This window comes from Gastrolobium bilobum, unplaced genomic scaffold, assembly GCF_033153095.1.
Source record: "Gastrolobium bilobum isolate Gb01-03AN ecotype WA unplaced genomic scaffold, APGP_CSIRO_Gbil_v1 utg22847, whole genome shotgun sequence".
Classification (NCBI taxonomy): Eukaryota; Viridiplantae; Streptophyta; class Magnoliopsida; order Fabales; family Fabaceae; genus Gastrolobium; species Gastrolobium bilobum.
In genome coordinates, this window is record NW_026895264.1 from 31,818 (window position 1) to 46,644 (window position 14,827).

The 14,827-nt window shown below is 33.5% G+C and overlaps 1 protein-coding gene across 1 annotated transcript; it reads right to left on the minus strand.

Annotated features, from left to right (window-relative positions):
- Window positions 1-1,791: 1,791 nt before the first annotated feature.
- LOC133302644 (oligopeptide transporter 4-like) lies at window positions 1,792-9,677 on the minus strand. Its single transcript, XM_061502456.1, has 7 exons — window positions 9,299-9,677; window positions 8,813-8,928; window positions 7,182-7,279; window positions 4,083-4,646; window positions 3,302-3,554; window positions 2,713-2,895; window positions 1,792-2,406 (listed from the first exon to the last, which is right to left on the minus strand). The coding sequence occupies exons 1-7, from the start codon at window positions 9,675-9,677 to the stop codon at window positions 1,792-1,794; spliced, it is 2,208 nt and encodes a 735-aa protein (XP_061358440.1).
- Window positions 9,678-14,827: the final 5,150 nt, after the last annotated feature.

Sequence of the window (14,827 nt, forward strand, 5' to 3'; positions counted from 1 at the left end):
GGAGGCATAGTAATTTGAGACAAGCCACCAAAGGTAAAGCTATAATTCATCAGCTTATATTGATTGTAAACTAAAAATATTATGGTGGTTCTATTCAAACAAACTTCTAAGAGGCTATTTCGATGTATGCCACACTGTTTCTTAGGATATTTGACATGGAGAGATTTTAATTGGAGGGATAGTTTTTATGTAGGACTGTAAATTATTTTTTATTTTGCATGTCAATTCAAGCAATGCTATTCTGTCATGGGCTCAACTTAAGTTCCTATATTATAAAAGCATCAATATAGACAAACACTTAAGAGAGAAATAATCACATCTTCTGCGATCAAGTATTGGATATCCAAAATTCACAAAAGTTCTAAAATTTTATTATCCATATATAAACTCTATAAATAAAAACTAAAGCCTACGAGTACACAGACCTACTCTCTCTATTAGCTTTGCTGCTCCATTATTGTGCATAGTAATCCACTAGTCTTTGAAGTATCTGTAAAGAGTCAATTCAATCCAAAAACTTAAGTTATTGGGTGAGGTTACATTAATGCTTTTATATATTTTAACACGCCCCCTCACACGAGAGTCCACTGGGCTTGGAGGGTGGACAATGCACAGGCCCCAGGATCGAACTCGGAACACCGAAGCTCTGATATCATGTAAAAAATCAATTCAACCCAAAAACTTAAGCTATTGGGTGAGATTACATTCATGGTTTTATATATCTCAACGGTATCTCTCCCATACAACCACATTGACTCATCAATCATCACATTGGACATCTCAATCCATTGCATCAAACAATTCTCGTAATTATTTTAAGGGAAAATATTTTCTTATGTTAAATGAGACAATGTCTCACACTTACACTAATAAAAAGGTGGATCCCATGAACTTTTTAATTTTATTTTATTTTATACAAAATATTGGAGCCCACAAGTTTGTGTTTATGATATGAGATAATTTATCTCTTTTAACATAAGACTAATAACACTTTTTTTAATTAATAAAATACTTATTGGTAAACAAAGTATTCATACAATTATCCGATAAGCAAATATCAATTATATTCTGTTGACATTATTCTTTGATTTGAATTTGTTACCTCAAGTCGAAGTCGTCGAGTGCAATATTCAATTTATTAATCAAATAATGATAATTCAGTCGGCACCATGGAACTGAGTAGGTAAGGGTAAGAGCATATATTCAATTCTTCTCATTACCATCTTTAGGAGAGATTTAAAACCTTAATCCTAAGACCTATCCAGAAACAGACTAGTTGCGGAGCAATGAACCAATTTAAATATCTGCAATATATATATATATATATATATATAGAATTGAACCAGAAGTCCACATGTGCAAGGCAACTTCACAATTGATAAGGATATTAGTTGGAATTTGAATTGAACACCACCTTTTTTATGTGTCGTCCAACTATTTGAAATGATATTGAGCCAAGTATACCCCAGCAGTATATTGCACAAGAAACTAATAAAAATAATATAATAAACTATGAGTTTTATGTTTATCATTTAACATAATATAATTTCACTTTCCTACACACACGTTAAAGAGGTGGAGTACACATATTTTTCTTTCTCTTTCATCATTCCACTTTCTCTCTCCCTTTTGATGTGAGAGTTGGAAACAACACTTACATCAATGTTACATAACACTAATAAAACCCATAAACTGTATATCTTAGGAAAATGTGGTTTCTCTATATTACGTTCAGCATTTTCAGGAGTAGGTCATAAGTGCAATTGTAATAAAACCATTAAAGAGACAGAGTCAATAGTTTAAAGGGCAACCATCAACCACTATGCCCTTAGCTGTTGGGCAAGTTGCCAGAGGACAATGCTCACCATCAGTTCCCCACCAAGTAAAACTTTTGTTTTCCAGGCCAAGTGTAAAGTAAAGCAATACAGCCATAAAAGCAACCCCGGCATCAAGTGCTGCTGACAGAACATAGTTGTATCTCTGCCACCATTTCTTTCTATAACGGAAGATAAAGAAGTTGAAAATTGTTCCAACTAAAATCCAGGAATTGTAGTTCAATGCTGTTGCTGGTGGCATCATTCCAGTTGCTCCCAGGAGGACTGGAAGATTAATTAAGGGAATCCATGATTGCTTGGGGAATGCCTTATGTAATAACCAAACTATTATGGGACCTATTGCACCACCAAGGAAAAACCAATTCATTGCTTTGTAGTCTCCTTTAGAACCAAAGATTCGCTTTGGTCCTACCAGACCCCAAATAACTGATGCATCAAAGAAAACTCGGTCACTGGGACATGTCCATGGACTACCTGGGGGAAGATCTTCATGACATATGTTATTGATAGAGATCAGCAACCACCATGCTACACCAATGTTGATAGTTCCAGCAAGTATTGTACCAATGAACTAGACATGTTTGAACACATTGAATGCATTAGATACTATAGAAGAAATTCAAGACGAGTATAATGCATGCTGTTTGTGTGTGACACAAGGATTAGGAAATGGGCATGTCATTGTAGGTTCATACAGTGTGAATTTTGCTGCTTGACTAACATATATTAATATTAGTAGTTGATGATTTATAGGATCTTTTTATTTTTTTCTTCCTTTTTGTTTGCTTTTGATTCTCCTTATCTGACCATAGTAAATAATTGATATCAACTTAGAGTTTGAAGGGGAGAAGAGGGGAAATACACATGAGGAATATACCTGAACTAAGAACATTGATCGTGGAGGGATCTTCATGTAGTGCCCAAGTTTGAAATCACTGAGGAAGGAGACAGCCTGAGACATGCTTATGTAACCGTAAGTTTTGAAGCATACATTTGCTATTGGTCTTCCGGGGTAAATGATACCAAAGATATACTCGGTAATGATATTCAACCCTGGTGTCTGCATGTAGAGCATAAAGTTAATAGGCTAAACTTCGAATTTATGGTCCTGCTTCCATGAAGAGAGTACTTACTGTGTTATTTAAAACCACAAGTTGACTATCAGGCTAAAATAAAATTACCACAAGACACAAACTTCATGGCTCTATCTAATCTTACACTATTCTTGTATTCACAATTAATCATTGAGAAAACATTCTAAGTTGAGTGTTCATTGAGCTAAGATCTATTTCTAGTTTATCATAAGAATCATGGAAAGTGTATTTTCTAACCTGTCCCTGCCAAGTAATTCAGTAAAAGGTACAAAAGGAGTTTCATTTTACATGTACTCAATATTTTATGGATAAAATAGTTTTAAGATTTTTCCTTTTAGGAAGGGAAGGGAGCAAAGGTTTCAAAAAAATTACCTGGTTTGTGGTGGCAGTTATGATGCTAATTGGGAGGGTAAATATAAAGGCCAAGGCTGAAGCAAAGATAAGTCCCCACCACGGCATCTGAATCTGGTCATTAAGAAAGATGCATAGTATGAGAGAAACCACAAGCGTCACGCCCAGCAACACAAAAAACCACCAAGAAGGTATGTCTTTGTATTTTCTCATCAGTTTTGTGTGGATATCTTCTTTGCCCCTTGCAGAAGCACAGTACCGCTCCATAATCTCCCTGCATGTTTAGGTCCACATCAAAATATAACATTTTCTTTTTTATGCATGAGATAGCTGATAGGTCTATAAAAGCTTAAGCTGCAAAAAGCATAGAAACCTATAGCTTTTTAAATGTTTCAAGTGCATGTTCAGCTCTGTTATGGCGTACGCATCTTCTTAAGATCAGTTTTAACATTAAATTCCATCTGAACTCATTAAGAAAATATTGAAAAAACATCATAATTGTTCAATATGATCTCTTTCTATTTAACACAAACTCCAATGTCATCATAAGTTTTATCTGAATGTTATTGGCATTGAATGTGTTGGATTCAGATAATCATTTTATACAATATGCAACTGCAAATTATTTTTAAATCCAATAAACTGCATTAATATTTTGACAGCCAAAGTAATGTAGAGTTTATAACATACTACCGCAACTATTTGTTCCAAACTTAATAATATCACATCCCTGACATAAAATCCTTTGTTTCAGTCATTTTATTAAATAATGTAATAAACAATTAAACAAGGAGAGCATTACCTTCCATAGAAGCAAGCAACATGTGTAAGGGTGGATGCTATGGTGGCAAATCCAAATCCATAAGTGATGGCAAAAAACACACTTAGATGAATTCGACCTTGCTCGTGATACTTTACAGGATCTAGCTCAAACTTTTCATTGACAATAGCAGATATGTTGTATGGTTGGCCTTGGGCTGTGAACAAGTCTGCAGAGAAAATGGGGAACCTATTTGAACTGTACACATTGAAGCCCCAGTATGTTATAGGAATCACAACGTAGACCATCAATACATAGCCCACAAAAACGTTAACAATGGCAAAGAAGGGTGAGATAAGAGGGCTGAACAAGAATGAAGCCACAGCAGACCAATCTAGTGTTAGAGCACCAAGTCCTAAGCCATTCATGCCTGAGCCTATCTGCTGAGCTGTGACTGACTTGGAGAATATCCAGCAAACCCATGATATGCTTGTAAGTGTTGAGAAGAAGTATCCAGGGATCAGATACCATGAAAAACTGCAAACTAGTGCAATGCAGAAAAACTTTGCCCGTGAAAGTCTGTGGTCATCTTTCTCATGCAAAGCTCTGCATATCAACAAGGTTTGTGTAAAAGTACCCTTGATAATTAATAGATAAACAAAGGATTTTATAATTCTTATTTTACACAAGAATTGAAATGTCATATCATAGAGATAAAAAGCAAATGGACCCATATGTTAAAAAAAATTATATGTGAAACCCATATCAGTATGAAAGTCGTGTTACATGAGACTTATAAAACCTATAAACAAAACATATTCCGCACTCATTGTGGTTGCATGCCCAGCATTTTTATTGCTATAATGTACGAAAAAATAAAAAATAAGAAACAAAATATTGAATCTTTATGTGTACACAATTCAAATAAGAGTTTTAAATGTGAGTAAGTCCCAACTCGGGATTAATCCCATGGCCGGTTCAAAAATTTAAAATTTGTGAGGATATTCGAGGCCCGATGATATCCTCCAGCATATATAGTTTTCTACGTTAAAAATAGCAAAGATTTAATCCACTTTGAAAGAAAAAATACTTAAATTTGTTATAAAGTTGATAAACCATGCTCAATTCTTCTCTTATTGAATTTATGTTGTTTTTGTAAGAAAAGGACTAGAAAAGGACGTGTTATTAAGCACTAGAGAGAGCAATTGAGCGAGCTGATAAAATTATCTCGTCAGTTTGCTTGAACAAACGAACAATTAAGCGAGCTGATAAAATTACCTCGTCAGTTGCTCGAACAAGCGAGCAATTGAGCGAGATAAAGAAATTGAGAGAATTATTGGAGGCTTACACAAATAAAATCTATTATTATTTAATAATCTTACAAAAATAATTGTAATAAAAAATTAAAATAAATCCCATATTTCATGTTTTTAAATAATGTTATTAAAATCAGTCTAAACCGGTCTAATCAGGGATTGAACCACAAATTGAAGCATATCTTAGGTGAAATAGGAATAGGTGTTCCCCTAATAATAAGGGCATTCAGGAATCATTAACCATATGGAAATGGGTGAAATAAATCAAGTTTAGTGCATCGTTTTTATTTTATTTTATTTTAACAATAATGCATTGAGTTTTCAGTATTCCCACTTAAGGTATTTTCCACAAATTGATGTGTTCTACTCAACTAATGATTTAAATAAGCAAATCAATCTTAAACGGATGAACCGACTTCACAACGGGCTCAACCCGTATTGAATTAGCTCTAGATTTCTAATTGAATCAGTTTTTGAATTTTATGTAAAATTCTTAGGGAAAGATTCCACTTACTACCTATTTTTCTTACTACTTGTTATTACCAAATTTTAACCGTTAATTTCCGTCAATCTAATAGTTATAATTTATTGTAAATTAATAATTAATTAATAAGTAAGATCCTATAAATTACAACTGTTAGATTGACGAAAATCAACGGTTAAGATTTAGTAGTAAGAAAAACATATAGTAAGTATAACGTTTCCCAAATTCTTAAAGGCTATACTATGTATGGGTTGAAACCTCTATCCTAATGCAAAATATACATAACGTTAATTATTTGTATATTTTTTGAACACATACATAACGTTAATTATAAAGCCACAATTATACACAAGTTATAATAACTTTTAGTATTATATATATATACCAGACAGATCCTTTGACACCGGTGTTAAAGAAAAAGTTTGACACCTCGTCTGAGAGCTGTTAGATTAAAAAAAATCAATGGTATCACATGCTTACATATCAGAATCGTTGATTTTTTTTAATCTAACGGCTCTCAGATAGGTGTCAAACTTTTTCTTTGACACCGGTGTCAAAAGATCCTGCCCTCTATATATATATATATATATATATATATATATATATATATATATATATATATATATTTAATGAACTAAGTTCAACTCAATACTCGTACTGAGTCAAATTAATATCAGTGGCTTCAAACATCAAATGAATTTTCGGGTACTATTAACTCAGTGGGGTGTTTTGCCTGTTTGAATTTTTTTTTTGAAGTTAAAAGTTACTCTTAAGTTAAAATTAATAAAAAAAAAATAAAAGTTATTGAGTGATTATATGAAAAATTTAGCTTAAAAATACATATTTCAAGAAAAGTTAATAAAAATTTTAAAAAAATTCCTAATAAGAGCTTTGGTTTTTGTTTTTTTTTTTTATTATAAATAAAGAGCTTCTTTTTATTATAAGAGATTTTCTTAAAATTTATTTGACCTAACTTCTGCTTATAAGAAGAAGAGAAACTAAAAATAAAAAGAAACAAGTACTTGATAAATTATTATTATTCGGGAAAACAACAATAAAAACCGTTTTGGAAAGAAAAGTCTAGTTTTGGGTTAAAATACGTCTACTACAAACAAAAATGGAACATTAATTGGGCAAAGGGTACTTAATAAATTATTATTATTCGGAAAAACAACAACAAAAACCGTTTTGGAAATAAATGTCTAGTTTTGGGTTAAAATATGTCTACTACAAACAAAAAAGGAACACTAATTGGGAAAAGGCAAAGAACATGCAACCTAGAAAAAAATGATAGAAAATATAGGAAAATGCTTAAAGATGTAGAAGTTGAGAAGCATATACCGGAAAAGAGAGACTTGGACGAGGGTGCTGGGCCACCACATATGGGCAGGCTCCACCACATACTTCCTCAGCAACCCCGCCCACCCGTACCCCAGTGCCTGCACCCACCACACCAACGAATAAATGTTGGTCCATCAGGGACACTCCAATCATTAGCATTCAAATAATGCCACAGCTTTAACTATGAAATTTTACATTAATTCAAGTATCCCAAAGTAAGTTTCATGTTGTATTATTTATCAAAAGTATTCTTTAAAATAAGTGCAATGTTTTTAGAAAATTGACTTTTAAGAAAAGGAATCATGTAATTGCCAAAATAAAAATTACTTTTTAACATAAGTGATTGGTCTCCCATTAAAAGTTCACATGATATCACTATTAAATTTTTTTGAAAGTAACCCTAGGTAGTTAAGTTGACAACTAAATTTTCAAATATTTACTTGAGTTAGTAGTTCAAATATTGTCTCAAGTAAATTCTTGAAAAAAATTTGGAAGCCAGAGAATGTAGAGGTAGCCTATAGTGCCGTACTTTGAGTACAAAATGAAAATGACCAGAGAAGGTTGAATGAGGATATTTCAAGTTATACCAAAAAAAAATTGAAAGTGGATTTTCTTACATTAAAAATTCACATAACTTGGTAATGTGAAATTTTTGTGTCTCTATTTACATCCATTAAATAAGTGGGATCTAATTATAATTTGTCAACATTAATGAAAAAAAAAGATAGATACAAAATTTTCGCAGGACCCTCTCATGAAATTCTAATATAAGATCTATTCCCAAAAATTGTGTGTTTATATCTGTATTCATAAATGTTCAACTATTTTAATAGAAGGGAATAATATTTTTCACATTATAAAAGATAATTTTATCTCCTACACACACATAAAAATGTATAGGTCCATGTTTTCTTTCTCTCTCTTCTTTCTACATGGCCCTATATGAGACCCACGTACTTTTATATATATATATATAAATATATATATATATATATAGGGATGGATCTTTTGACTCTAGAGTAAGACTTACAACTCTTATTTATTTGAATTTAATAATTAATTAATTAAGATAGATAACTGTTAGATGGACGAAAATCAACAGTTGAGATGAAGAGTAAGAGTTGTAAATCTTACTCTAGAGTCAAAAGATCACTCCATATATATATATATATATATATATGAGACAGGATCCTTTGACACCGGTGTCAAAAAAAAAGTTTGACACCTCATCCGAGAGCCGTTAGATTAAAAAAAATCAACGATTCTGATTTGTAAGCATGTGACACCATTGATTTTTGTTAATCTAACGGCTCTCAGATGAGGTGTCAAACTTTTTCTTTGACACCGGTGTCAAAGGATCCTGCCCTATATATATATATATATATATATATATATATATATATATATATATATATATATATATATAGTTAGAAACATTACTCCCTTAATAAATTCAGAACGAAGTAGATACAAAGTTTTGAAATAAAAACATATACACATCGTCAAAAACAACTCAACTTACTATGAAAATAACTAATTGCTATTTTGTTTCTAATAAAAAATAAAATCGCTGAAATAATAAAAAGATGACGAAAAAATAAAATAAAAAAAATGGTTGGGTAGTAAGATGCCTGAGTGGTAATGATGAGAAGCCACGAAGCCAGAAACGAGATTTTCCTTCCATAAAAAGCTTTTATGATGTTCACGATGCTGACAGCGAACGGCGACCCGGATCCGAATGCGCTCCCTGTTGGAAATCGACAATCACACAGAATCGAGAAAATAGAAAAAGAGATAAGAGTAGAGAGATTGACACGATGGTTCACCCAATATAGTACTATATTCACCTCACCGTCACTCGTTACAAGTCTCTCGGTTTACAAGGCAAATATAAATAGGATTACAAGAAACCCTAACAACAGCTATTCATGGGCCCAAGCCCAAACTGCTAAGAAAATTACAATAGAAACAGAGGCCTAAACATTACCTAGCCTCTACGGGCCTGGGGGCGCTGCCCCCGGACCCCCGCCCGCTCACCTGGGAGCGGGACCCCAGTTGCCTTTCTGCTGACCCCGACAATTAGGGCCAACATCTGAAGTATGAGCCATACCCAACACTCCCAGCATTGGCGAATATGGTGATGAGGACGTGCTCCTTCATGTTAAAGGGACCCGGATTGACCGAGAACTGTTTCGACCCGAACCCGGGGATCCGGAACGTAGTGGTTGGGAGGATTGAAGCCATGAGGTGGGCGAGGGGGAGTGTGGCGACCTGAACAGGGATTTGGGTTATGATGAGTGGCTCCGTTCGGTACGCGAAGAACTGGTTGAAGAAGGACAAGAGGGAACAGGATAACACACCCAAGAACCACATCCGAAAGGTCCAAACGGGTAGGGTCGGGTCGTCGGTGTTGGTCACCGTCAACCGCACTTCCTCAATTGGAGACTCCTCCTCTTTCTCTCCATCCATCGTTTTCATTTCTGGCTCTGCAGCCATGGAGTCCATTCACCTTAGCGTATTCGAATTTTGTTGTTCCTTGCTATATGTTACCGCCCTTAGCTTCTTCACACTTGATTAGACCCTTTATATTTTAAAATTTCGTCTACGCACTTATCTTGTGTAGTTTGGATTTGCCTGAAGAGTTTGGTTTGGTTATTTAACTATAACTTTTATAAGAGTTATGTTGTAAGAAAAGTAACTGTGTAATGTTATAGAGATACATCTTGTGTGCCTTAGTTTTTTTTTTTTTTTGCTTCAAAAAGTACGGACCCCACAAAATGTTGTATGTTGTATGTGTAGGAAACTTTTTTGTGTTCTGTTAAATGATAAATACAAACCCCTTTGACTATAGTGTAGCGTGGAAGGTTTCTTGTAAATATTATTATATTGTTATGTGTTTTTTAAATATATTTTGTACGGGAGAAATACTTCTGCTCTACTACAAAAGTATTTTCTTCCTTATGCAGTTTCAACAAAAAAAGGACCAAGAAAGGATTGAGCTTATTTTCTTCCTACATACTTCTGAATATGTCATTCTGAAAAAACCTTTCTTTGAAATTATTCCATACGTCAATGGCCTTATCCATTCATAGTATGGATTGAGCTATTGATTCATTTATTGATTTGTGGATCCAAGAAAGAACCATAGTGTTGCATCTATCCCATGCTGGAAATATTGATTCTCCTTCAGCAGGTACTACCAAGCTACCATCAACAATTGTTAGCTTGTTTTTAGATCGTAGTGCCATTTTCATTCCGCGAATCCAGGTATGATAATTTCTTCCTTTGAGAGGAGGAGATATTAATATCAATGAATGATTTTCATTTGGATGTTGGTAATATTGATTGGAAGAATTTGTTATGAATTCTGGAAGGTTTGGAATCGAATTTGTCATGATCACATTGAAAGAAAGAAGGAGAAGAAGAAACAAGAAGAGAACAAGAAAGAGGAATTATGCAGAATATCAGAGCTCTAATTGAGCTCTGATACTATCATAGAATCTTGTGAAACTGAATTTCTCATTGAATGAATTTTTAGTTTGTACATTACAGAGTCTTATATGTCAGTTATACATGAACAAAATTGGTATGGATAAAGCGGGAAAATAACTAATAGTAAGAACAAACTCTTAACTAGGTTCTAACTAACATAAAAGCTATACTGCCTCATATTGTTAATACTATGTCATGAGAGGATCTTAATTATACATGACAAATCAATGGTATGAGAGATAAAATATTAGGAAAAAAATATTGGGATATAAAATAATCAAGTTATTACTGTTAATTTATCTATAAATAATTGAAATCTTCTCACATGCTATGATCATATCAAATACTATGTAGGATGATTCAACTTGAGTTAGTTGGATTAAAATAAAAGGAGTTATGTTTTTTTTTTTTGGTATACAAAAGGCCTAAGCCACAAAACAAAGAAATAACATAAAATGACACCTAAGACCTAACTATTGCAACTCAAACTACGAGGTCTCTCAATAGTTGACAGATCAGTAAGCAACATTAATTGGATGCCAAGAGAAGGTTCCTGTCAAACAAGATAGTTTTCCTGCCTCTCATAATCTAATATGAAATTCGCCAACTAATCTCCACACGAGTTAGCCTCTCTCAAAATATGCTTGAAAGTCACAGAACGATTTTTATTCTTCCATTAAAGAGCAGAAGTTTGAAATTTCAACAGAAGATTAGCTGAAATATTATTTGTTATAATCATCTAAAAATACCGGAATTGTTTATCCTGGTAGTTTCAAAATCATCAACTAACAAGTGATTTGAGATTTGTGAGCTATGGTCGATATCTTTAGATGAGGAACAGAGGGATGAGGTAGTTGGAGAGAGATTTCGAAAAAGGAAAATCGATCGTCTCATGTATTTGTTTTATTGTAATCATGTTATATGATATGGTCTTAATTATTGATGAACAAATTGAAGGTGATAATTTTGTAACTCTCTATTCTAACATTTTTTTCTCTTATCCCTTATCATTATTGATTCACTTCTAATTCTCCCACATAACATAATCATATTAAATAATACATGAGAAAATTCACTCCTAATTCAAAGAGATACCTTTCATGACAGTGCCTATAAGCCCTCTAATGATTCTCCCGGCTTTTTATTGTATCAACTCTGTTCTTTTTTAATCTCTAAGACTAGTGTTTTTTCTGTACTATAATAGTACCAACATCCTTTCCAAACAGGGATACAAAATTAGGACTTAAAAGAAAAAGAAAAAGAAAATAGATTCAAATGAAATAAAACTTTCCTTATTTAGAAAAAAATCACCGAGTTGAGTATCCAAAAAAAATTCCCTCTAAGACAATAACTAAACTAAGTTTGCCGTTATCAACTTTTACAAAATACAAACGTATTCCAACATCATGTTATTCATCACTACATGTGTTAAAATATATGGAGTTTAAAGTTGATGTACTATTTTTCACCAAAAAAAAAAGAAAGTTGATGTACTATAATGTCCAATCATTTATTTCATACACGATTAGAATATTTAGATTTTGTAGGCAGTATTTGCATTAAGCCAAGTTTATTAAACTACTAAGGAAATGTTTTCTAGAATCATTCTGTTGCAAGTAGATCCCAGTTCAGATTAACCTGGTTAATTGAGGATATCTCTTGGGTTGGGTCACGAAATTGGGTGGAGCTTATCCACAAGTGTAGGCCCTGTTCTATATCCAATACAATCCAAAAGCGAGCCCAATTTTTGCATCCTTTATCCCTCAGTTTGGTGCTGATTTTAGTCCTCTAAAAAGACCGGATAGATATATGAGTATTTCAGAATTTAAAATAATTTTAACCAAAAAAAAGTTTAACATTACATATCAAAAATTTATTTAATAATTTAAAATTCTTACATAAGTAAAATAATATACCGAATCATATATTAAGTATAATTGTATTTTGTATACATGAATGATAGATATCTTTTAATAATTTTATTAACATTTATGTTCATTCATTAAACTATTCACTATAAAATAATAACAAAAAAATTTATAACTTAAAAATTTATGAATTTTTATTAAAAAAGAAAAAGAATCACGATATATAAAAGATAAGGAGTTTATATATGTAAATTATTATTTATTATTCCTCAAAAGGGGAAATTAATTATTTCAAAAATTAATTCTAATCAATCACGAGTAAGAAATTTCGTACAAGTACAATCATCTTATATTTAATTTAAAGCATATAGGAGGAACTAAATATTATTATTTAAAAAGTGTGAAGAGGTTACGGAACTCTCTGCTAGGGTTTGCGCCGCCATGAAAGTGTCCGATCAATCCGAACAATTTGCGCCATCAAAGGAGGAAGCTGACATCCTTCAACGGTCTACTAGAAAGAAGAAGAGGGAGGAAAGTGAGTTCAGCTGTGATCAAATTCTGAAGTCTAGAGATGAGGAGTGGATGCATGAGAGGATGTCTTACAAGGAGATGGTCTTGAGACATAATGGCGAGTGGAATCCCATGGAGGATCAATGTCCGGTGGAGGATGAAGACGCGCATGCAAATTTGGTGAATGAAAACCCTATTGAGAAACCATAGGTTACATGTGTAGTTGATGGAGATGGAAGGACCAATTTCTTGTTGTCTGACGAATTCAAACGAAAAGCGTGGCGTCCTTGGCATCAGGCGGTGTATGTGAAATTGCTAGGTAAAAAGCTTTTGCTCTCATTCATGAAGAAACGATTGGAAAACATATGGGCAAGAGAGGGGAATTTGTTGATTACTGATGTTGAAAATGGGTTTTTCCTAGTAAGATTTTCAAAGAAAAAAGATATGGAGTATGCCTCGACAGCAGGACCGTGGGTGATTATGGACCATTATCTGGTTATTCGATCTTGGGAGCCTGACTTTTAGCCATTCCAAGTTGAAATTAATAGGGTCATGGCATGGGTTAGACTTCCTCAGTTCCCAATCGAATATGTTAATACAGGTTTATTGAAGAGCGTGGGGAACTGGATTGGTAAATTCATCAAGTTATATGCTGCTACTACATCCTTAACAAGGGGCCGTTTTGCTAGGATTTGTGTGGGTTAGACTTGGGTGAGCCTCTCCAATCGGAATACAAAGTTGAAGGAAGATTGAAAAAGATAAAGTATGAAAGGCTACATATTGTGTGTTATTCATGTGGTCAATATGGACATAGAACTGAAAACTGTCCCAAAAGCATTAGTTTAAAGGAATCAGAGAACAAGGAAAATGCTCATCCAGTTGGTTTGGGTCATGAAGAAGGGAGTGGAGCTGGTCAATCACAAGATGTAGATGGTAATTATGGCCTTTGGATGCTTGTTACCAAACAAAGAGGTCCAAGGAAAATGCAGGTTCAGAAATTGGAGAATAATAGAGACAAAGTTACTCTGAATCAAAAAGGATTAGGGGCAAATGTATCTAACTTTGATGCATTGAAGATGGTGAATCCACGGAATGTTAATTTGGAGAATGTTGAGATTGTGAGGGAGACTCCTCTAGATCAGACTAAAGAGCTCAATACAAAGCCACATGAGAAGGAAAAAAGAGGCCAAAAAGACAAAGCTAAACTAATTGAAACCGCCACAACATATCAGTTGGTTTGGGACACTATCAAGGATACAGATGCCTACAATAAGGAAGGAAAGGTAGATAGTGTGGCAACTCTTTCTAATAAAACTAAGTCAAAACCTATTACTAAATGTCCAGAATCATGGGAATCAGAGGAAGGACTAGTTGTAGACGAGTAACCGTCTCTTGGAACTGAGGTTAATAAATTAATAGAGCCGCCTTCAATCCAAAATATTGTCTCACGGGGAATGGAAGAGATAAGTCAGCCTAATGACCAGCTTATGAATGATGTGGAGATTCCTCCTAATCCTAAACCACCACATCAATATAGGCGAGGACAGGAGCATAGTGACAGGCGGGAAATGGATTGCAATATGGTAGAGATTAAAGACAACCTTGTAGCTGTGAAGAAGGATCAGATTTTCTTTAAACATGTAACAAATTCCATTAGTTATTAATGAATATTCTTTTTTGGAATGTAAGAGGTGCTTCCAAAAGAGAATTGCGTGGTGCTTTAAAATCTATGGTTAGTAAAAATCATGTGGAGATTAATCCTCCTTGAACCTCGTA